The following is a 25,014-nucleotide window of genomic DNA, read 5'->3' on the forward strand; positions in this document are numbered from 1 at the left end:
GAGGGAAACTTGGGCCAAGGAGACTCCCAGGGGACTTTAGAGATTATCAGCTGATAAAATGCTGATGGGAGAAATACACAAAGGGGAGTGGTCAGACCCTTCTTGTTTTAAAACAGCTGTTCTTTACAGAGAGACTCCTACAGGGACATGGAAATGTCCTGCCTGCCCCTAACTAACCTGCAGAGAGGGCTTGTTGTAAACAGAAGGTTTCCTGTCTTCCTTGGTCAAACTCCACCCACCCTCTTGCAGGCTGCAGAGGTCACTGTGTTTTTGTGGCAAAAGCTGCAGATGGTGACTGAGCTGCTGGATAAGTAAGAAAAGCTCCATCGTGTAAAAACGCGGATATTTAAGGCACTTCTGTGGAGCAGGGAATCAGAAAACAAGTTTGGGAAGTAGATCCTGTATAAGAAATAGAGCAGGACAGCATTCATCACTTTAGGAGGCTGAGCTGCCCTCTTGGCATCCTGCACCAGTGTCACCCACCCTGGCATGCTGGGTGCAGACCACAGTGCTTAGTAAACACTCACAACCTACCTTGGGAAAATGTTCAGATCACAAAGCAGTGATCACCACGAAGAGAAACCAGGACCTCCCGCCTCTAGTGGGTTTCAGTAAGAATCAAACGCATTATAATTCCAAATCCTTCAGAGCTAGCTGAATTCTCAGGACCTAGAACAGTGCCTGGCATACAACATGTGCTCAAGAAATACTTGCAGAAAGAATGGGTATTTAAAACAATTGAGCACACCAACCATCTTTTCTCTTAGTTTTGGAATCAGTTACATAACTTCTTTCCCCACTGACTCACCCATCTCCTTGCATCCAGCTCAAAATATTACACTAAAATTATTTTGCATTTCCTGCGTCCATGGCAGGATAAAGGAGCTGCCTACACGCTTAGGGAGAAAAGCTATGGGAATATGAAACCCTCGGCTTGAGTGCCACAAGGGTAGGAATTTTCAGCTGTTTTGTTCGCTGCTTTATCTCCAAGAATGTGATAGAATATAGGGACACAGCATGCACTCAACAAATACTTAAAGAATCAGTAAACACATTCACTGTACAATCATGTTAAGTCACTTCTCTTTCCAGGCCATCTTTTCTCGCTGTAAAATGACAGTGCTGGAGAGGCTCAGGGGTCCCCAGCCAGTTCCAATGTGTTTGGAAAGTCTGTGATCCAGGTAAGCAGGATCACAGAGAAAATCAGCCCGGGTCCCCCCAGGTGTTTCCACAAGGAAGCTAGGAGGCAGTGTGGTACCACAGAAAAAGTACACAGGCTTCAGAGCACAAATGTTTAAGTCTCAGCTCAACTTAGGACACAGGACCTTGAGGATATCTGAACCTCCTGAGCCTCAATTTCCTCATCTGCAAAAAGGGGCACCATGCCTAGCTCTCTCCCCAGGTTGCAGCCTGGATTACATGATAATGCATTTACAAGCACACTACAGGTTAGCGGTAGGTTAGGGTTAGAGCAAGGCTCCACACACCCTCACTCACAAAGCAACGCATGTCCTCCCACCATTAAACTTACAATTATTTCTACCCTCAATGGGTGATGACAATTCGAGACAAAGGATAATCAAGACAAAATCACAATATACAAAGATTCACAATCTGCAACTTGGTTGAAATTGAGCTTTTTGCCCCTTTCTCAGGAGACTGAACCGAGGTTTAAAAAGCAGAGAAGGGGAAATATTGGGACAACTGAATGCCTCTAAAAAGAGAACAGGAGTCCTTCCAAAGCTGCAACCCCACCCCACCCTGATGGCTCGGGTGGGATAAGCAGAGAAATGCTGCCCCCAATAGAGCAGGCCCTCCCCAGATGGGGCGGCTTTGGGCCAGAGCATGGCCTCAGGAGAGGAGGTATGAAGCCTCCCTTCTCCCCACAGCCAGCAAAACAAACAGGGCGTAATCAGTGGTATGTATCAGCACAGCATCTATAAGCAGCAGAAGCGACAGCCAAAATCAAGATAAGTGACCTTTCTGGACACCACCCTCCCCCCCCCCCCGCCCCCCAGTGATACTGCCAGGCAATGGGCGTTATCATTAAAAGGCCTCACTTTTCAGTCTCTGACTGGTAGGCATTGCCATCCCTATTCCAACCTTAGGTTCAGTTCTCCCTTCCTCACTACAATAGGGTACAACCAGAAGGTCTCCTGGAGAGAGATGGAGGGGCATAATTAAAAGCTCAAGAAAAAGAGGGTTCAAGGCCTGACAAAGGTTCCTTGGGTGGCTTCAGGCAAAATTTAGAACTCACAACGTCTCGTTCCCAGTCTTGCATCTTATTTAATGATCTGCGTCCAGCTCCTCACGCCTGTGTTAAGGACAGCAGAGGCGAACACAAAGAAACACATCCACCCAAATACCCAAGCAAGAAAACCCTTCCTTTCCTCACTGGACTATGAGGAGGTCCCCAGAGTGCGCTGGGTGGTTCCTGCCAGAACTGTAACCCTGGGCAGACCCGGGCACCAAGTAGGCACTCAGCTAAGAGCTTCCTCATGCCCACCACGTGGTGCTCGTCTTCAGAGCAGACTCTCCACCCTGCACAGCATTTCAAAAAAGGCCTGGCAAAGAGCCGGGCGGGGGCGGGGGCGGGGGGAGGGGGGGTCACCAGGTGCTGTGTTGTGAAAAGACTGACTTCCCTAACAAGTGGGGAAAGGGCATCTATGCCCAGGTCCCCATCAGGACCACAAACAGTGGCCCCTCCTCACCCCAGCTCCTCTAGGTGGCCTCTACACAGGCACAGCCTCCTGCCATTCAGGGGAGAGGTTATTCCACCAGGAAGGTACACCTTATGGTATATTTACCACCTCATTAAGCTCCTGGCCCAGAGAGAGCTTCAGGGAATAGCAGGCCCCCAAATCTAAGTTTTTTCAGACCAGGTAGTTGGTTTTATTTGTTTAAGTTCTAGGTTTATCCTCTTAAGCTGTCCAAACATTTGTCAGAGCACCTACGCCACAGGCTAGGCTGCCCTGGAGGTTAGTTCTGCTTTTAGTGGTGGATTCCACCCCCCCCCCCCTTCTCTCCCCCAGATAACACCAATGCCTCGCTGCGTGCTCTGGAGTAGTAATCTGACTGGTGGGGGTGGCTGGCTAGACTAGCAAACTGTCTTGAAGCAGGTCTGTGTAGCACGCTGTTGTTTTATGTGGGTTACATATTTAAATGGAGAGTCTTGGACAGCAAGGGTAACATAATCCTCCAGCCACCAGGGTCGGAGGCACCGCTCTGCAGGGCATTCCTGAGGCGGGAGGCACCAGGCCGCAGGAAGCCCACTCCGGCCCAGCAAACACCCAGAAACTGCCCAGTCACATCTCCGTCTCCAAGGGAGAATGATAAAGACACTTTGCTTGTGCAGCCAGATGAGATTTCCAATCCAGAACTGCAAACCTCTTAACTGCCTTGCTTTGCTAATCTGGGAAGTGGGGACAAGTGTTCCCTTCTCTCCAGCTCAAAGGAGGACTGGGGGAGGACACACGCAGCCCTCAGCAACAATGTGAATGATGAGCATTTTTCACTTGGAAAATTATTTAGCACAACTCAAAGAAATGAGAGATAATCTTGCTACCAAATCAACCATCTGATGCCACACTGGACAGACAGTTACAAAGGAGAGGGGTCACCTTTATTTATCACTCCTTTCCTCCCAGTAAACAGTCTTCTCTGGCCCTCAAAATAACAACCTCTTAAAAAAACAAGAAGTTATATGTGAGGGGGGGAGGGATCACAATGCTGTTATCCCTGAAACCACCCTGTATACCACCAAGTCTTTTTAAATGTGCAAATAAAACCCCTACGCTGACAAAAGCAAAGAGGATTTGATTTTTCTTTCTCCCACTAGAAAGGTGTATCACAGGGAAAATACGAAGGGAAAGGTATATTATTTGTGGCGGAGTTTCCTTAATCAGACTTAACCTGGGATTTACCAAATCTTCCAATTCTTCAGGAACAGGGTGCTTTGCATAGAGCTAGGCACACCTGCTCTCCAGAGACTTCTGGAAGGGACACCACCCCAGAGGTGTCACCAGAGGGGAAACACAGGGTGACAGACCAGGCTCCCAGCAAGGCTGGCTCAGGACTCAAGTGTTGGTCTCTATTTAAAGTAAGAACTTCTTCCCTGAGACTAGCCTGGTGCATGAGAAGACACGACAGCATCCAAAGAGAACACTCTGGAGCTGGGTTTCGTAACCTAAAGTCCAAGAGCCAAATCCAGCCCACCACCTGTCTTTGTAAATAAAGTTTTATTGGCACAGCCACACCCATTCATTTCTGTACTCTCTATGCCTGTGTTTGTGCTCCAATGGCAGAGCTGAGTAGTTGCGACAGAGACCATACAACTCACAAAGCCCTATAGAGAAAGAGTTTCCTGAACCCCACTCCAGAGTCGAACGCATTCCATTATAAAGGGTGTGGTAACAGATGGGTTACAAAGAATGAGGACAGGTAGGCCAGCACTTCCACTTTCACAAATGGAGAAACTGAGGCCTCAGGAGGAGGAAGTGGCCTGCCAGGGTCAGACCACTAGGAAAACTGAGGTCCCAACAGCACTCCGTACACCACAAAGTGAGGGAGAGGCTTATCACAACACACCACCAGCAGAAGAGAAAACATAAACAGAAAACTAAATCCTGCAAACAAATATTAATGCGTGGCCCAAGTGCAACATCAGAAATGTGAAAAATGGGGAGGAAAGGAGGACGACCTGGGATGGTCTAAACAAATTCCTGTCTAAAAAGGACAGGCTATTTTAAGCCCTTTAGAAATACCCCTTCCACATACCCAAAAGCACATGTGCCAATTACAAATCCTGCCTCTGCTCCCTGCCCAGGCAGATGGCCACGCCTCCTCGCTGCAGAGACAGTGAACCTGGCAGTACGGAACCCAAACAGCCTTTCGTTACCGGTTGCCTGCAATTTCAGCTCTTCCTGGTTCTTGCACAACTCTGCTGTGAAGGAGACTACATTAGGGAGGTTTGTGCTGAATTTTAACAGTCTAATAATTAAGACCTCTCCCAAAAGGAATGCCCAGCACTTCCCCTAAAACAGCTGTGAAAAATCAGGCTGAGGAGGAAATGCAGATGAAGGAGCAGGAGGGAGAGTCAGTATCCACATCCTCCATTTCCAGAGCTTCCCTCGAACCCGCACTGGGGAAAACACTGGACAACGTGAATGGTGCATGGAGATGAAGTAATATTACAAAGTTAAAATTAATTAGCTGGCATGTTGACAGAGGCTCCATTGTGCCATGCGATGAAGCAATCATAGTGCAAGGGCATCACACACAATGTCGAAAGGCCCTTGGCAGCCACAGGTACAAGAGGTGAGGACGTGCCCTGTCATGTCACCAGCATGATTCCCTAAAAGAAGGGATGCAGCCCTAACCGGTTTGGCTGAGTGGATAGAACGTCGGCCTGTGGACGGAAGGGTCCCAGGTTCGATTCCGGTCAAGGGCATGTACCTTGGTTTCGGGCACATCCCCAGTAGGGGGTGTGCAGGAGGCAGCTGATCGGTGTTTCTCTCTCATCGCTGTTTCTAACTCTATCCCTCTCCCTTCCTCTCAGTGAAAAATCAATAAAATATATTTTAAAAAAAGAAGGGGTGTGTGTGTGTGTGTGTGTGTGTGTGTAATGCTGGCGGTAAGACAAGTCTGGAGAGTTAGATTTAAATTAATTTCAAAAATGCAATCATCAAAATACAAATAATAGCTATTTGAGAAGCTACAATGAAAGACACTGAGAAACTGAGCTGCACAAAGCTTGCCTCTCTCTAAACTACGGAGTGGCCAGCGAGAGGCAGGCAGGAGGGCCGGGAGTTGGCGCTAACTAGGGTGGGTGCCAGGGAGGGCAGATGCTCTCCCACTAGAGTGACTCTAGGTGTCCCCTTATCTGCTTGCAATCACCCTATCCAGGCATGTCATGAACTACCACTCCCAATTGCCTGCACGTACTGCGATTTCCCAGATCTGCCAACAGCTGCCTCACCCCACCCCCATCCACCCCACTTTGCTCACACCAGTTCCTACACTCCCCCACCCAGACTCTCCTTGAAACCCAGTGGGCTGTGCGACCCAGGCATTAAATACACTAATGCAGCCCAGCCAGCGTGGCTCTGCGCTTGAACATTGACCTAGGAACCAAGAAGTCACAGTTAGATTCCCAGTCAGGGCACATGCCCGGGTTGTGGGCTGGATCCCCAGTGGGGGCGGTATGCAGGAGGCAGCCAATCAATGATTCTCTCATCATTGGTTTCTCTCTCTCTCTCTCGCTCTCTCTCTCTCTCTCTACAAGAAATTAACAAATATATATATATTTTTTAAACAACTTTAAAAGCATTGAATGCCTATGCTCAAATACTGGTTCTGACATTTTGCTAGCTGTGTGACCTTGAGCAGGTGACTTAACCTCTTCTCTGCCTCAGTTTCCTCAACTAGGAAACTAATTATACCAGTTCTGGCCTTAAGGTTAATAGTGTGGATTAAATGAGTTTGTTTCCATAGAGCACTTAGAACACTGCCTGGCACAAAGACAGGGCTAAATAAAGTAGTATTGCCCTAACCGGTTTGGCTCAGTGGATGGAGCGTCAGCCTGCGGACTGAAAGGTCCCAGGTTTGATCCCGGCTAAGGGCATGTACCTTGGTTGTGGGCACATCCCTGGAGGCAGCTGATCGATGTTTCTAACTCTCTATCCCTCTCCCATCCTCTCTGTGAAAAATCAATAAAATATATTTTTAATAAATAAATCAATAAATAAGGTAGTATTACTAAGGCACCCACTGCTCCTTCTTGGAGGGACTTCCTCCAGAAAGCTGTCCCTCATTCCCTCTGCGGGTTCACTGCAGCTAACAACTCTGATGGCGTTTATAGTTTATTTACAGCTTATTTTATATTCATGGCTATTTGTATAATTTTTGCTCACATGACAGTCAGGCGGAGTACTGACTATATCCATTCCCAGATCCTGTAATACGGGGGCGCAATCTCAGGTAACTTTCCAGAACTTTGATTTGTGCCCTATACTGGGCCCTTACAGGGTTATCTTACAATCCTCTCAACAACCCTGTGAAACTCCAGACTGTTACTCCAAGAAGACAGGTGAGGAATCTGACCCTTAATCTCTCCAGGACAGGTGACTTGCCCGAAGGTACAGAGTGAGTTAGTATGCTATTTAACTCAGGTTTGTTGAAATTAAAGAAATAGTTGGTAAATGATGGGGCTTCCGGTCAGAACTGAAATAGCTTTCAGGACTCAATCAAGACAGATATTAACGCATGTAAATGCACAGAAAAAGGACTAGAAGGATGCCATCCATCTGGTCAAATCTGGTTACCAGAAGGAAGAGGACACGGGGGTGAGGGGCGGGGGGGGGGGGGGGGGGTGCAGAGGGGTATACTTTATACAGCTCTATATTTTAGCAAAATTTAGCACACAAAGTATTTAGGTATTACTTATACAATTAAAAATAACAAGATCTTGTTAAACTCACCTTCTACAAAAGACCTTGAAACCGTTCAGATTTCATTCTAATGCAAGTTTAGAGGTATTCAATCTTTCTGGACAAAAAAAATATGGTAAAAACCAGCTGTGGAGTCAGACAGCGAGTGACACTGCCAAAGTCACTAAACCTCTCAGAACCCTGAATTCCTTGTGCGGGAAGGGAATGTGATCTTATTTATTTCATGAGGCTGACTTGAAGTGCATGCGAAATTCTCAGAGGCTCTGCACACAGGCCCAAGTACGGCTGCCTCCCCCTGGTTTTGAAGGGTTAATCCTAATCTATATCCATGAGTCAGTCCTTCTCCAAAATGATCTACTTGGGCAAAAAGAAAGGGGGTAAAAAAAAGAATGTCATCAACCACTCCAGCCCATAAACCCCCGCCCCTGAGACTCCCCTTCTGAGACACCAGCCATTTAGGAGTCAGACAAGATCCAGGCAATAAAAGCAGCGACAGAAACCTTCTAGCGAACGAGGTCCCTGATGCCCCATTGTCTCTGTAGTCCAATCTGTGCCTCTCACGCAAGGTTTCAGGGACGTAAAAAGCATTCAGATAAATGGGACTCCACTACCTCGATCTTACAGAGAGAAACATCCAAATCTAAATCAATTAGTATGTGCAAAGTCCCCACGGGGCCGCCACTGGAACCAAGCACTGAAGGGTGAGAGGACACAGAACGAGGAGGCAGCACAGCCAATGCCATGAGGCCCTGCTCTGACCTCCCAGGCACTGGCAGCCTCTGCAGCTGCCGCCTTCCGACACTACGCATCATCAGTACCTTTGCCAGGGTGCAAAACTCAGATCTTCTGTGAGAGCGATGTGCTGACAGTTCAGACGGACTTTTGTTTTTAAAGCGTGCTGTGTATGCCATGTGCCCCAAGCATTCCACGCGTAAGAATACTAGCACATCTAAGTGCACAGACATTTAGCCACCAGGATGTTCATGACAACAGTGTTGTTTACAATGAGAAAACTGGAAACCATCTCAATGTCCCACAGCGAAGGACTGGGACGTTATGTCACACCCAAGAAGCAGAATCCTTGGTGATCACTGATACCTAATGGCATGCAGGGCAGAGGTTTATGGGAGCCCTTCACCCAACACCAAACAGAACAGGTGCTCAATGAAGAAAGGCAGCTCTAGAGGATGGAGATGCGAGGCTACTGCCCAGGAAAAGGGACTTGTTCTCAGACTGCCCACTGGACCCACAGCTGCCCACATCTTGAAAAAGATCGAGCACTGGCTCACAACCCAGTCGTCTCCCTGCCTGCAGTGTTTCTCAAACGGCTTTAGGGTTCCTTAACCGGATGAAGTCCTGTGGTCACAATAAGTGGAAGAACCAGTGTATGTTGTGCTGTTTACCCATCCCATGCCTTACCCTGCCCCACTTCTGAGATCTGCAATGCATCCTGATGCACAAAAAACTCTCAAGAAGCCCTCCCTGAAACTGCCCCGTCCTGCACTTCCCGCACGCATCTGCTGCAGCCTTTTACTGAAACACGTCGGGGACATCTCACTGAAGAAAGCGCCCCAGGGCGGCCGGGAGGCCTGGGCAACCCAGTGCCTCTCATCTACGGGGATCTCCCGCCAAGTCCGCTCCGATTCCTGGGCCTGGTTAAATTAGAGGGCGAAACCCTGTGGGCCACGCGTAAAGGTGGGAAACTCGGCAGCAGGAGCCTCAGTACCCCACTGCCCTTGAACTAGCAGACAGCTCTGGTTTTTTCGTTTTATTATTTGGGCTTCCGCATAAGACTTCATTTAAAGAAAAGGTTTTCCTGCTAAGAAGAAGAAGAAAAAAAAAGTAAGTTAAAAACCACCAAAGCTCGTGTCCCATAAGGTCCCTTCTAACCACTATTGTTGACTTTCTTTAAATCTGTATTTCATGCAGGAAGAAATCCTCCCAGTGGAGAGGCATAGCCAGGCTTCCTGGAAAAGGCAAGGGTTTGAGCTGAACTCACTCCAAAAGAGGCTCCGTGGGTTTAGGGTTGGGGGTGAACCAGGCAGCGGGAGAGGGGGTGAGCACTGCTGGGGGAGATGAAAGGGACTGTGCAAGAACGTGGACAGATAAAAAGGCATCTTGAAAACCAAGGTCAAGAATATCCACGTGGAGACTGACAGCAAGAAAGCAGCTGATATTTGAAGAGTTACATGCTCAAAACAGGAGAGCCACTGGTTAGGCGACCCTGGCAGACAGTTTCCGTGGCTCAGCATGGAGGAAAGGCTGAGGTGAAGTGCCAGTTACCTACGCTCATGTCTGGCCACACAAGGGCACAGGCAGAAGTCAAGGTTCAACTTGAATGAGAGCTTCAAACTCAAGCCTCCAGCTCAACCCTAGTATATGAAGATGCCCAGAACAGGATTAAATATTCAGACTCGCCAACCAGTCTGAGAACTCGATCTGCCCTTCTGGCCAAGAGGGATTCCCAAGTATGGTACCCCTCAACATCCCAGGCACACACACACACCTCCACTCACTCAACCCCCAAGTCTTCTGAGGGTCCTGGTGTGGGACCAAAGATCATCCTGGGATATCCCAGGAGAAATCAAAACTTGGAGTGGAACTCAGTGCGACCGCCTAAAAGAGAAAGGCGTTCGTCCTTCCTTCTCTACGATTCTTTCAACTGGGAGGGTCCACTCGCTTTTTGGCAATGAGCTTGTCCCACCTTCCACACCCGGCTGGGTTAGCATTGGGCACTCCAATTCAACAGCCCTTCCTCAGCCAACCACCACACACGTTACTGAGATTCTCCAGGCCCTTCCTGAATGCTGGTGGCTGGCTCTGTCAGACAGGTATGGGGCTTCCAACTGGAATTCAGGTACGGTCTGTATCTGGAAATCCAAACCACCAGCAAACTCACACATCGCTGTCCAATTTCCAGCCGGGAGTGTGACACTGACGACAAGGAATTCATCTTGCGTGCTGATGCTACTCGGTTGACAACAGCTGACTAGAATACGGTACAGTGGGGCCTTGAGTTACGAGTTTAATTCGTTCTGTGACGGAGCTCATAACTCAAATTACTCCTGTGTCAAATCAAAAAGTGAACAAGTGGGACACATGATGCTGGGCTGATGTTGTGGCGTTCACTGTGACGTTCGCTGCGCCAACTAGCGGTGGGGTATCTGAAGCTGGCTCGTAACCCGAATTTTAGCTCACAACTCAAAGCAAAGAATCTGCCGAGAGACGGCTCGTATCTCGAAAAACTCGTTAGTCGGGACACTCGTAAGTCAAGGCCCCACTGTACTTGGGTCGGAAGGAAAAGAGTTACTGTGACCAACGCTCAACGTCTGACATGAGCAAGCAGGAATGTCGGCGCGTGTGCCAAGCATTTGCCATCTGTGTCGTACACCACAAGTAGCCTTCAGATTGGATTTATCTTAGCTTCCTCACATACTGGACGTCACATACTTTGGAAAGTCACAAAAGCCACCGGCCTGCCTTTGCATCAACAACACAGACTAAGAGCCCGCTGCTCCCCCAGGACTGCTGGAGAGAGCCAACGATCTCATGTACAGGAGACAGCTCTATAAAGTGTCCAGTGCGGGGATTATTACATTTAAGGGATTACAGCTCCTCTCCACAAGAGTGGCCCTGAGGCACTACACGATCCTGAAGAGGCTTCTAAATCCACAAAGAATTAGCACAAACATGGTGGCTGCTCGTAGTGGCACCACTGAGCGAGGTGAGGCTCAATTCTAAACTGGGGACCGGCTCAGGGCCTGGTTCTCTGTCCCCATCCCACGAGACAAAGGGATGCTGGGATCCCTGTGTCTTCGCTGGTTTTTCCCAATGCTGCGTGGCACGAGCACACACGGCCTGGAAATCGGTTCAAAGCCACAGGGCCCAGTGTGCAATCGACAGAACCAACCACCTTTTCCCAGTGTTGGTGGGGTGGGAAGGGAACTACGGTATCACTGCAAGACCGCCACCCAAGGCGGGTGCACCAAAGGGCTGCGGTAAAGGGTCTGCAGAGAAGCCCAAAGCTATGGACACTTCTTGCACTGCATCATTTTTATAACCCAGCAGGCAAACACTGTGTCTCTGGATAGAAGCTGTGTGTTCTTATAAGACTGAGTTAGGTTTAGGATGTGTGTGTGCACACCTTGGCACCGAGGATAAATGCCTTGCTAGGGGGGTAGAGACGCAGTCGTGAGCTCCAGTGTTCCAGCGGGAGAAAGAGCCCATGTGAATACATGTCCATGAGCACGCTTCGGAAGGCCGTCTCTGAGGAAGCCTTGGTAATTTTAAGCCTTGCTTTAGGACACACGGGAGAGCCTGCTGGAGCCTCCTGTGATGTCACACAGGAGCACAGGGACAAGAGGGTGACACACCCAACTCAGTGTTTGTCTGCCAATTATTGTGACTTTGGATGCATTTTCCACTCGCCAAGTGCTTCCTCTTCTATAAAGTGGGACTGCAATCACCCCACAGGACTGATGAGAGAACCCTCAATAATAATTACTAATATCAAGAGATAAGACACAATAATGAAAATGACTACTGTTTACAGGGGCTATGCGCGTGCCAGTGCTATGCTGGGCACTCTGCCCATGTTTTATCTAATCCTGCCCAAGTCCCACAGCTCCTGGCCTCTCAAACAAGGACAGCTGGGGCGGGGCGGGAAGCCTGCCTGAGGATTGAATACCTTCTACCCTGCAAGCCTGGGAAAGCTGCTGGGGATGACAGCTCCCCACCCACCAAGCACTGTCTGAACAGACCCCGAAGAGCAGACTCATCCAAGAGCCTCACCTCGGTCCGCGGACATGGTCATTCTCATCTTACAGATAAACTATGGTGGGAGTGGGGGGACTCCGCAACTTGCTCAACTAGTGAGTCATACCACTAGGGAATGAGCATCTAGCTCCCAAAAGCCAGACCTGGGTCCTATCAAGCAAGGCAGCGGCTCACAAGGCCGTGTGTGTGTGTGTGTGTGTGTGTGTGTGTGTGTGTGTGTGTGTGTGTGTGTGTGTAGTGTCTGGAGCCTGGTGGGGTTTGAATGCTGGATCTTCCATGCTGTGTGAGCCTGAAAAAGTTCCTTCATTTCTCCATGGCCCCATTTTTCAATTGCAAAACAGGATAATACCTGCCTCACAGGGTTGGTTATGGGAATTAGATTACTTCATATATGCCAACCACTTAGACCAGGGCCTGACACAAACTAAGAGCCCAAGAAATGTCAGCTGCTGTCAGGGTACTCTGTCCACAATCCTCAAAGACAAAGACATGCATGGCCTTCCCCTCAACTTTCTCTGTCTTCTTTCAGGTCCAGCAGCAACACCTGCCCCCCCTTTCGGGAAGCCCTCCCAGCCCCCAAAGAAGCCATCAACACCCCTCTCTGGGCCCCCGCCTGTGTCCCCCTCCCAGCATGAATTATGACCTGCCACTCAATTGTTAAATGGTCTGTCTGGCCGAAACCGGTTTGGCTCAGTGGATAGAGCGTCGGCTTGCGGACTAAAAGGTCCCAGGTTCAATTCCGGTCAAGGGCATGTACCTGGGTTGCGGGCACATCCCCAGTGGGAGATGTGCAGGAGGCAGCTGATCGATGTTTCTCTCTCATCGATGTTTCTAGCTCTCTATCTCTCTCCCTTCCTCTCTGTAAAAAATCAATAAAACATATTTAAAAAAAAAAAATGGTCTGTCTGGCCTTCTGAATGACAATCAACTTGATCCTCACCCAGCTTTGTATCCCCTTGGTGCCCTGCCTCTGGCAGGTCCTGAATGACATTCCATAAAGGGTAACCAAGTCACAGGCAGCCCCCACCCATCTGCAGGTTTCCAATTCTTCTGACACCAGCAATGTTTCACTGAGAACTCAGAGATGTCGGACAAGATGCTGAGCATTGTACACATGCACTGCTGATGTACACTTGTACCTGACCCATTTTATGGATGGCTATACTGAGGCTCAGAGGGGCCGAGTGATTAACCCAAGGCCACAGAGCTGGAGAACAACTAAGGCAGGTCAAGAGCAAGGTCTACCTGATGACCCCAGCAGATCTTACTGCCTAATAATCCTCTACTTTGTCTGTGCTTTCCTTCCTTCTATATTCTTTTGTGTATGGGGTAAGGGGTAGGCATCTATTTGCATAAAGCAAGGTGACCCTGCATACAATTTCCCATTACTGGGACAATGAATAGCAAACCAATGGGCCTATGCACTGGATGGCTCTGGTGTGCCCAGGCCCTCCTCCCAGCGTCACCAGCACTAATTCACAGACACAGACACTGAAATGCCACTTGATTGACTGACAGCCTGGCTTCCACATTCTTCCCTCTTCCCCTGGAGGGCCCCCAGAACCAACAGGGGAAGTTGGTTGCTAATGGCAACGGCCTTGGGAGCAAGGTGAGACCTATCAGCCCACTGGTGGGGGCTGGAGGGAAATTTTCAACAGCCTCTGAGGCCCCTTTCCTGTCAATCAAGGTGGCCTCTTCCCCACTTGAGCCTCAGTTTCCTCTTCTATAAATAGCAGGCACTGCCCCCCATGGTTCTACAGAGCTGAGAAGGGTTAAGGGAATTCAGCCAAAAGGCCTCTGGGGGTGCCCTGGGTGGCCTTAGATGTCAGCTCAAGTATTGCTTTTAAAAACTAGGGATGTCTCTCTCAGCACCCCACACTCAGCAGACCCCCCTCCGTCCATCTAAGTCCACCAGAGCCACACACACTGGTGTCGGGGCTGAGGCCCTGGGCCGCACCTGTTCCAGGCTGTGTAATTTGGAACCATGGAAGCTCTAGCTCCCATCATCCCTACTGGACTGTAAGCCCCCTCAGACAGGAAGTACAGCCTACTATGAAGTAGAACCAGTACCCAGGAAGTTCACAGTTGCCGGAAGGGCTCAAAGAGCCCATGGGCGAAAGGCTGGAAGCCTGTCTCTGAGGCGTGCTAAGCAGTCCCAGCAGCTTCCTGGGAGCAGTAAGGACTTGCACGGAGTGCTGAGGCAGGGACATGTGCAGCGGCCAGGTGGTGGGCAGCACACAGGGTGTCTCGGGTCAGTGGCCAGAGTGACTGGGAGGCTGGCAAGACGGAGGCCTGGCTCCTACGGCTGAGGAGGCACAAGCTCTGGGAAGACAGCCCCTCCAAGGAAATATCCTGGGAAAGCTGTCTCCCATGTGACCTTAGTTATTAATCCCTCAGCAAGCCAGAGAAGGGCAGAGTCATCAATTTCTCAGGCACCACTGGCTTGCCTCCTCCCACCTGCACGGTGTTGACCTGTCCACATCTTTCTGGGATTATCAATACCAAATATCTAACGTTCCAGAATGAAGTCTGCTCACAAAACACCGTCCACCATCCCGTGATGGATGCTTACATTCTCCCTCTTCCCCGGATGAAGCAGCTGTGGCTCAGAGAAACGAAGCAGTCAGTGAAGCTTATACCACCTGGAACAAGCCATCCCCTCCCCTCTCCCTCTGCCCCTCACCCCACCTGGCAGTGTAGAGTGTGAAGCAAACCCACACTCCCCCCAGGCAACCTGCCAGGAATAAGCAGCAGCCAGCCCTGGCCCCCAGGAGCCCAGTGGACTTGAAGCTGGTAACTAAAATACCAACCCCACCCAATCCAATTTGGGGTACCAGGGAACTAACTGGCTACTGGGGCCTGAACTTGCTTTAAAATGTTTTCAGTGCTCATTTTGTGAGGACGATGATCTAAGCCTAAACACAAAGATCAAACTCTGGTATGGGGGAGGGGAGAAGGGCACCCCCTGGGAAGTTGGAAAGTGCCCCCCCTCCACTCCCCCGCCCAACTCCTGGGAGAAACTAGGAGTTTCACCTCACAACAGAGAATCTTGTCCTGGGGCAGAACAAACAGGGCAATGGTTACAGAAGAGGCACCTGAAAGATTTCTTCTTTCAAATCAGCAACCGGTACTGCCCACTAACTTTCAGCCAAGGCTTCTCTATCATCAGCAGATGAATTCAGGTCCTGCTTCTGACCCCGTGTCCCCAGATGTTGGGCACCCTCTGGTCAGAGCCTGGAGGGCTCAACGTACTCAGCATTACAGCAATAATCACCATGGAGCATCTGACTTGAGTCAGACAACCTAACCAAGGAATGTCAGCCCCATTTTACTGATGGGGAAACTGAGGCTCAGGCAGGGAAGGAGCCTCCCCAAGGGCACTCGATGACACTGACTGGATAAACATAAAAGTCTAGAAGTGGATGACTAACCACTTGGTAGTACGTGTTCCTGCTTGGGGTCACACCGGAATCATGCATCCACTTACGGGTTTAGCAGAGCTGTGCAGTGGGCCCAGCAGATAGGCATGCTCTGGGTCTGCAGTGCTGAGAAACACTGAGCTCGCACCCAGCACCTCCACCTCACCTCCGTGGGACTCCCATCTGATGCTGCTACAGGCACCCAGCCCAGAGCTGCCCTCAACTCTAATGAATCTCCACGTGTCAGGTTGTGGGCCACAGGAAAGAGGCCCCAGAAAACCACCTTATGAGGAGACTCCAGCCATAGCCTCCCTCCAGAAACCTCCAGTCTCGAGGCTTCAGAGCTCACACAAAAAACCGTTTCTATAGAGCACTGGCTTCTGAAGGGAGACGCACAGCCAGAGGCCTTCCTTTGGACTTTATCTTGACTCGACAGGCAGCTGCGGGGGCCCTGCCTGCAATTGGAACCCAGGCAGTAAAACCCTGTCCACTGGACAAGGGCAAGGCCAACCCTGTGCTTGTCAGAGGGGACACAGGTGGGGCTGACCAGGCTCAGGGACCTGGCAGGGGAAGGGGGGAGGGGAGAGAAGTAGAAAGGGGAGGAAAGAGCCTTTGTGCTGGCCTCCCTTCCCCCACCACAATCCCCAGGAGCAACAACAATCAGTTATGCAAATAGTGACCCCTCCCCCAGCCTGAGCCATCCTCCACTCCAGGCCCCCTCCCCCGCCCTCTGGGTCTCTAGGTCGTCTGGTTGTGCTCCCTCTTCTTTCTCTCCCTACCCACCCCCCATGCTCACACACAGGCACAAGGGGCCTGAGGCCTTGCCCATTCAGAAGAAACCTGCCCCTGGCCCCCAACCCCTCCCCCTCAAGGTCTGTCGGCTTTGAAATTAATTTTACCCCAATGTTAGCAATGCCAGCTTCTTAACCCATTACACGTTCTCACTTTGGGGCCTGGAACAGAGTTCACACTGGAAGGAGGGATGCGTCGCTTAAAGCTTCACAAAATAACTGAACACACTGCCCGCTTCCATTTCATTTCACTAAGTCTCTCAATGAAACAAGAATCTGAGGGAAAACTGGCTTCCAGGCAGCGCCCTCAACATGTGGTAAGCATGGGCCCCTGTCATCCACACGGGAAGTCTCAGCCAGGTGACACCTTCCAGGATGGGCGGGTCTTGTCTCCCTTCCTCCCCACACACACTCTTCCTTTTTCATTTGATATATATTTCTGATTGTTTCAGTTTCAAATTACCGTCAGCCATCTAAATTGGGGACCCCAGGGCCGCCACCACAGGCACATCAGAGGTGGCTATTCAAAGCAGCCCTTATTTACAAACGGAGATGCAAATCTGCCCTGTAAGCCTGGACACCAGCAGGCAACACACAGTGGCCACTGTCCATCCTGGGCGTTTCCATCCCCACCAAGAGCCAGGGGTGTGCCGTCCGTCACCCAAAGCCCAGAGGTGGCAAACAATGACCATGACGATGGGGATACACATCTACGGGCACACGCAGAGCCTGGCGCCTGTTACATCTCCATTTACGTTTTTGCCAGCTTGTAATAAAGATGGTTAAAAGACAAAGGTACCTGCGGACGGGTAGCCTACTCTCACCTCCTGGGTACACAGGCCCCAAAGCAAAGACATTTAAAACATGACACTCTGGGAATGCCAGCGTGCCGGCCACAGGGGCTACTTTTAAAGAAGATAATCAGTAAATGGTCACGGGCCACAGGCCTCACTGGGCCCCATTACTGGGTTCTCGTCAGCTGAAAGTGAACCCTCTTTCCCCTGGACTGGCTCCCCCACTCCAAAACCAAAAACCACCGTGGTCCTGGCTTTTTCCCACAAGGGCTGTTCCGGGACTTGCCTGATAAGCCCTCACAGTCACTCTGCAAAACCAGAAGGCCCAGAGTCCTCCAACCTGTCCAGCCTCAACAGTGCATCTGCTGAGTGCTTACTGTATACAGGGGCACTGCCCTGCCTTCTTCACACTTAGTCCTGAGAAGTGAGCCTTCGGCACTGTTGTCACGGTTTGTTACAGATAAAGAAACTAAGGCTCAGAGAAATATCAGGGTCACACAGGGACACTCAAAAAGGGCAGTGCCAGCCCAGTCTGTGTGGCTGGCCAGTTGAGCGTCAACCTATGAACCAGGAGGTCATGGTTCGAATCCCAGTCAGGGCACTTGCCCAGGTTGAGGGCTCAATCCCCAGTGGGGAGCAGGCAGGAGGCAGCTGATCAATGATTCTCTCTCATCATTGATGTTTCTATTTCCCTCTCCATCTGAAATCAATAAAGATTATTTTAAAGGGTGGGGGCAGTGCTGTTCCCCATATCAGAACAGGGCCTCAAAGCTGCTGGAGCATTTGCGGCAACAGACACCTATGAGACAAGTTTTACAAACCCACTATCTTAATATTATAGTGGGTCCCTTATGGCTTCAGATGAAAGTCCTAGAGCCAGAATCACACATAAATTTGAAAACTAGATTTCAAACAACTTAGAGTGTTGGTGACATGTGCCAAAAGGCAGGTTAGAAAACAGAAAGTGGCTTTGGAAACAGCCTTTAAGACACTGATGCCAAAAATGCTTATAAAGACCTAGAATAAAATGTCCTATCTAAGTTGAAAGCAGAATATACTATTTCTAAATGTACATGTTATCTCCAGTAAACATGATTTTAAGCATGTATAATGAAATTCATAACGCACATATTTTAAGGTACTCTGGCAACAACGAAGCTACACCGACTGACCACCGTTCTGCTCTGCCTCAGCAACTCCACACCCGCTTCCAGGACCCTCTGCTGGTCTCGGTCCCCTTGGTGCTGAGTGAAGTGCCTGTCACCCAACCCCAGGAAGCACACCCCTCAGAACTCTGGCCATTAAGATAGAGACCAGACACTGGTGGGCCCGTTTTCATCATGAAAAACTAAATCAAGAAGATCCTTTCCTTATTTCTCAGCAAATTAAGTTAAATGGATAGATTCTTCCCCAATATTCCGTTTTTCTCCAATTATTTTTTAATATATTTTTATTGATTTCTGAGAGGAAGGGAGAGGGAGAGCTAGAAACATCAAGGATGAGAGAAAATCACTGATTGGCTGCCTCCTGGACACCCCATACTGGGATCGAGGCCGCAATGCCCTGACCGGGAATTGAACCGTGACCTCCTGGTTCATAGGTTGACATTCAGTCACTGAGCCACGCCTGCCTGGCTCCCCCAATTTTTGCTTCACCCCCAAGTGGTTGCTAACGCTTGTTTCGAGTTGATTAAGACAATCTTACAACAAAAGTGTTTGCTTCAGTACCCAGACGGTGGGTTTGCCTCCTTTGTGGTTTAGCAGATCCTTATTTCTAGGTGTCGCACACAGAACTCCAGAACTCGTGACCAAAAGGCCCCAGAACCACTCAGAGCAGGAGAAAGAGCAGCTCGGATGGAGGTCCCAGGGCCCTTCACCAAGGAAGGGGACCGTCCTTCCCCCTGCCGGGCCCCTCACACTAGAGCAGCAGCACCCCCTCCCCCCCATGCTGCTCCCTCTGAGGGGGCTGCCAACAGCCAGTGCCAAACTTCAAAACTAACCACCACCTTTGGGGAACTGGGGCCCTGTCTGGTTCCTTTCAGTCCGTGTGCTGACAGCCAGGCCAGGACCTACGAGCTACTTTTGTTTCACGGGGAGCAGAGAGAAGGCAGGGGCCTCTGTGGACGCTGGAGGCTCAAGTTAAGTTTCGCTGGTGAGTGGCGGGGGCACAAAGGAAGGAACCGCTGGGGGAGGGGAGGCCGCAGAGCTGGAGGGCTGGGACAAAGGGGACAAGAGACAAAGGGACAGGAAAAGGGAGCCGCTTTCCCCTCTGAGAAGGAACTCTCCATTTAGCCTAATATTTCGCTCACATCCCTGGGCAAGAAGTGCGCGAGCACAGGCTTTAGGAGGCAGCGCAGGTGTCCCCAGTACCCCTGCCGCCTCAGCGGCACCTCTGCGCGTTGGTTCTCCTCATCCCCTCCAGCCCGTCCAGGCCCCTCCGCAGCCCACTTGTTTGATTGGCTGCCTCTCTCTAACCCAATCTGCCACCCTGAAGAGAGACAAAGAATTATTTATTGGGAGAGAAGAAAAACCCTCAAAGTGCCAGCCAGTGACAGACATGACACTCTCTACAAAGGAGTAAGAAGACAGAAGCGAGGTGCCGGGTTTTGGGGCCGGAGGGAGGGGCTGTCACCAGCAACACACACACAAGAGGGCCTCAGATGCTCTCTAAAATCCTGCCTGCTTGGCCCTTCGGGTTTTTCCCCCTGAAGACCACTGTCTACCTCACCGGTGGTTGCGATGATTAATCTAAACTGAAGGTGAGAGTGTCCAGCGCAGGACGAGGTCTGCAATAAAGACGGCAGAATCTGAAATGTGGGCGAGGTCAGACCAGAAAGACCTTGAACGTCTGGCTCCCGGTGTGGGGCCTCCATCCCACAGTCAGGGAAACCGCAGTGCTGTCTTCATGGCAGATTCTGAACTGTCTTATTTCGATGTTAGTAAGGGAGAGGCATTTTACATTAACAAAGCCAAGCTGGCATCCATGCCTAGGCCCAAGCCAACGACGGGGCAATTTAGGGGTGAGGCCAGGAGGCTGGCTGTCACCACCCACAGGGACAGCGGAGAAAGGCAGGAGTCACAGCCCTCCGGAGCATAAGAAGCCTGGCTCCTTCCCTCCCTGCTGCCACCCGTGCCACGGCCCATGCCGGGTCCTGTCCTCTGGCCACCACTCCATTCACCCGAGTAGCTGAGCACCTGCAGGGTGCCAGGCCCGGCACGGCGCAATATGGCCCTGCCCTCCCGGCAAAGCGTTTCTCATACTGCGCCAAGTCCTTCACTCCCACCCTTTTAAAAAGGCAAGACTTTTATTGAGCACCAACGGTGTGTCAGGTGCTGGGGCTCACTCAATTGTTGGGGCCCCGGGAGAGACTGTCGGGTCTCTCAATGGGGCCAATGGGGGCCTGAGGAGTGGTGAAGAGCCTATATCCAGAGGAAGAAAAGTGGAACTGGGCCCGTCAAGCCACAGAGGCTGGGAAGGCTGCTCCAGGCTCCTCCCTCCTGTGGGGTCTGGGCGCCTCCCTCCTGTGGAGTCCTGGCTGGGCGGCCAAGCTGGTGGTGGCCATGGCCCCTGCATCAAGTCAGAGCAGCAAATGCTGCTGTTCGGAGGGGAGTGACCCTTTCTGTGGCCTGGACAGGCCAAGTCGCCCCTCCCCGCTTCTTCTCTTCCTGTCCCTACAAAGGCGGCCCCTCCCCATGGTTCCTCCTCACCCCCATACCCAATGCTGGAGTCCAGATTACACCCTGGACAGGGCCCCAAGCCACTGGCCTGCCAAATCACTAGACCGAGGATCAGGCCACAGTCGCGCTGCGTGGGAAGCAGTCTCTCGCTGCAGGCAGCGACAGCTCCTGTCCTCTGGCCTGAGAAATGCTGGGGCGACACACGCTCAGCACTAAACACATTTTCAAAAAGAAAAAAGGAGGGGGGAGAAGCCAGCTGTATCTCACGTCGGCAAGGCAGCTCTGGACCGGGCCAACACCCGCTTCCTGAGAAGCTGTGGCCCAGAGCGGCCCAGCCTGTGACCCCAGCCCTCACCCGGGAAGGGATATTCCAGGCAAACTCCCTGGCGCTGACTCACCGGAAAGGGTGGCGCTATGGCAGGCACCTGAGCCTCTGAGGGGGCCAGGACAGGAGGACAGGGGGCCAGGACTGGCCAGGAGGTATCCGGGGCCTGGCTGCACTGCCCAACCCCCAACCATGAGGAGGGAGATTTGTGTTTTTGATAAAGCCTAGAAAAATCAACTCAGGGCTGAGAGAACGTAGGCTTCTGAAAGCTTCCTTAAAACTAGTATAACCTTCATTCTTTGTTTATATTCTTATGGATCTATGTTCCCAATAACCAAGTTTTTACAATGGATCTATGATCCCCAATAGCTACATTTTTAAAATGTTTACTAGAACAAGCTGGACAAGAACATTTTTGTTCCAGCTTTTCTGTCTTCAAGGTGTAGTCATTGCTTTCTCCAAACGTAGCAACACCTTCACGAGGCCCCCGACAGCCACACACCAACACCAGGACCACCGAGGTATCCTTCACCCCCGCTTCACAGAGAAGGAAGTGAATACTCAGTTAACTTAGAGCAACCAGTCCAAAAATCACTGAACCAGAGCATGGTGTCCAGGGGCCAGGGCTGGCCACGGCAAGAGTAACCTCACCGGTTTTGCCACAACAGCAGTCCCCTGAGGGGAGACTACAGGGTATGTCCCCTTCCTGGGGGACCTGCTCACCTGAACCGACAGGATGTATCTTCCATTTAAAGATGCACAGTTAGCACCTTACAACACATAAACCACAGATAAAGGGAAAGACTCTTCGAGCTCTGTAAGGGCAAAGACTCTGCCATCTCCTGTCTGTCTGTAGCCACACTTCAGAGGCATCAACTAATGTGACGAGGGACGGGCTGAGTACCTGCTCTGACCCCCCAGGTGGATTCTGGGTAAAACTGTTCTCTCATTAGGATCATTCTCATGGGGACGTGGGGGTTTAAAGGAAGTGAGCATTTATTCCAAGCCCTAGAAAAAGCCAGACTGGCCGGCTTAGAACTAAAGAAGCGCCTGGGCCAGGTGTGGCTGAACCCTGCCTGAGGAGTAGATAAGAGCTACTCACAATGAGGAGCCACCTCCTGCACGAACACCCACAGCAACCCCCTGGAATCCTGTTTATCCCCCTTAGCTAAGCAAACAGGAGTCTCCTCAGGTAATGCAAAGGTCAACTGTAGACTTGTGTGGCCTGGTATTGCTACCATCCATGAAACACGGCGGTCAAACTGTAAAATATTCCTTCCCAGATAAACAGGAGAGTTAGAGGAATCAGAAGCGGGCTATTTCCCGTAATCCTAGGTTAACACTCCACTCCGACACCAGCTGAGTGACAGCCTTCAGGATTCCAGACACCACCCCTGCCCACCCACTCTCCAACCCCCTTTACAAAAGGCAAAAACGAGGCAAGACAGGAGTCACGGGGCTTCTAGCCTGAGAGGCTCCTTAGTTGGCAAAAGGTTGGGCTAACTGAACACTGAGCATTTTCCCACACATCTCCGAGGACACCGCAATCTGAAGCTCCATCAGTGTGTCAAAGACCTATTTCAGAAAGGAAAGGCAGCCCTCGCCGGTTTGGCTCAGTGGACAGAGCGTCGGCCTGCGGACTAAAGGGTCCTGGGTTCAATTCCAGTGAAGGGCACATGCCCTGGTTTCGGGCTCGATCCTCAGTGCAGGGGCGTGCAGGAGGCATCTGATCAATGATTCTCTCTCAGCACTGATGTTTCTATCTCTCCCTCTGTCTTCCTCTCTGAAATCAATAAAAATATTTTAAATAAATAAAATGAAGGAACTGGTGTCCTGAGTTGTGCCATTCTCATTAAAAAAAAAAAAGAAAGAAAGAAAAGAAAGGCAAATGCCAATGCCAGAGCTCAAACCAAGCAGCCAAACTTGGCCTTGCTCTGAGAGCATGAAGACTTTAGGGAGCCATTCAAATGTCCAGACAGGCCCTGGTAGGTGGGCAGTCTTCTGTACTTCCTGTTCACTCTTTCAGTCCACAAATATGAACTGGTATCCATCCGGTGTCAGGCCCTTGACAGAGGGAAGTGCCCCAAGCAAGGAGAACAGCCAGCCGTGCAAAGGCCCTGAGGCGGGGAGGTTGGCCCTTTCTTTCCTTAGCTACAGCCCGGCAATTGGCTGGTATCAAAGTCTCAGGGTATCACAGCTCACTTGGCCCTCCAGTTTAGGACACACCCTAGCTGCTGCTGTCCAACGACTGTCCCAGCTGCCCGTCCATGTCTCCAGAGCAGGCCTGGACAGGGACGGGGAGGGCCTGTTTCCTAAGCAAACGAAAAGAGCAAACCCGATCTGCTCTGGGCAGCGTAGGCCAGGAAGGAAGTAGGAAGTCGTCCTGAGTTCGGGAAGTCCTTGCTCATCCCTAGATGAGACCCCAGCAACAGACTCTCCTCCATCCCAGGAAGAAAAGGATCCTCTGGGGGCAGGGAGCAGGGAGCAGGGCTGAGAACACTGACTGCTCTGGCCCTGTATGCGGGTGCACTGGGGACAAACACTTCTAACCTCAAAGTGGTGGGTTCCTTTGGCTGGCTCTGTCCTCACCTCGACTCCCCAACAAAAACCGACATCAGGAAGAAAATGAATCAAGTTTTACAAGCTTCCCTATGTACCCAGAGCTACAAATCTATCAGTGGGGAAGCTTTTAAAATAAACTCTCTCCTAGTGCTGTCACTTCCTTTCTTCTATTTGCCATGACACACACAAACACACACAAACACACACATACACACACCACCACCACCACCACCACCACCACCACCACCACCTCCACCTCTCATGGGTTTTTTAACCTTGGCTGTGGATCCTGAGTCCGAAAGAGGAATTCCAAATTCAGAATATATACCAATCCACCACTTATAAATACTTCCTGCTTTTCATTCTGCTCCTCTCAGTTATGCGTGTGCCTGAGCATACCCCAGGATAGCTGCCTAGGCAGAGACCCCCTTCCCAAGAACACTGGCTGTCTTTCAGCCTATCATGCGGTCATTCCGAAATATTTACTGGGCATCTTCTAGGATGCTCTGCATCATTACCTCAAAACAGTACTGCCAGTTGAATGCAATCTCCATTTAACAGATGAGGACACAGAGGCCTATGAGTACACTATGAGTAAAGGCCTAGAGGGGATTAGAATCCAGACACAAAAAGCAAAGTTGCTTCCTTAAAAAGAAAAAACTATGGATGACCAGCCACTATAATGTTAAATCTTGAAAGCTGGAGGCTATTTTAACTGGTCCTTCCCAAAAGTGTCCTGGAAAACACAGCCAGCAGAAGACAGAGCCTATGCTTTAACACCAACAAAGCTACTGGGTGTGGCTCCTGAGGCACAAGGTTTGGGGCAGTTTTCCCCAAGACTGGGAGGCTGCCCAAGGGGTTGTAAAGAGCCCACAGCCCAGCAGCCAAGGGCCTGGAGGTAAGAGTCTCAACCTCTTGCTGCCCACAAGACTTTGGGCGAAATGAGGGCTGGGTGGCCTTCCTATAGTGGCCCCTGAGCCTCTTCTAAGCCCCCTAAACAAAATGACTCATGTGCACAGTGCCTTCCAGCTTAGAGCTGACCCATCATGAACTCCCAGGAGGTGGGAAGAGGGTGAGGGGACCGGAGGCCCCTTCTGGCAGATGAGGGGACCCAGCCTGTATCATGGGGTGAGTGGCTGTTAGCAGCTCAGATTTCCTTATCCCTGACTCCAAGGATATGGATAACCCATATTTCACTGTTTTCAGGGGAGGCACACCATGG

General features: G+C 50.8%; 1 protein-coding gene across 8 annotated transcripts in view; it reads right to left on the bottom strand.

Moving 5' to 3' along the window:
- SSBP3 (single stranded DNA binding protein 3) overlaps positions 1-25,014 on the bottom strand; it is a 150,335-nt gene that overhangs the window by 107,034 nt on the left and 18,287 nt on the right. Inside the window, exon 1 of one of the 8 annotated variants that reach the window (XM_036350997.1) lies at positions 240-506. The exons of 6 other annotated variants lie outside the window; for them this stretch is intronic. In XM_036350997.1, coding sequence (XP_036206890.1) covers positions 240-491 — 252 coding nt within the window. In that variant the 5' untranslated portion in view covers positions 492-506. Of the gene's footprint in view, positions 1-177; positions 507-25,014 lie in introns of those variants that run through there. One more of the 8 variants, XM_036350999.1, reaches the window with a different exon arrangement.

Source organism: Myotis myotis, unplaced genomic scaffold (genome assembly GCF_014108235.1).
Source record: "Myotis myotis isolate mMyoMyo1 unplaced genomic scaffold, mMyoMyo1.p scaffold_m19_p_2, whole genome shotgun sequence".
NCBI lineage: Eukaryota > Metazoa > Chordata > Mammalia > Chiroptera > Vespertilionidae > Myotis > Myotis myotis.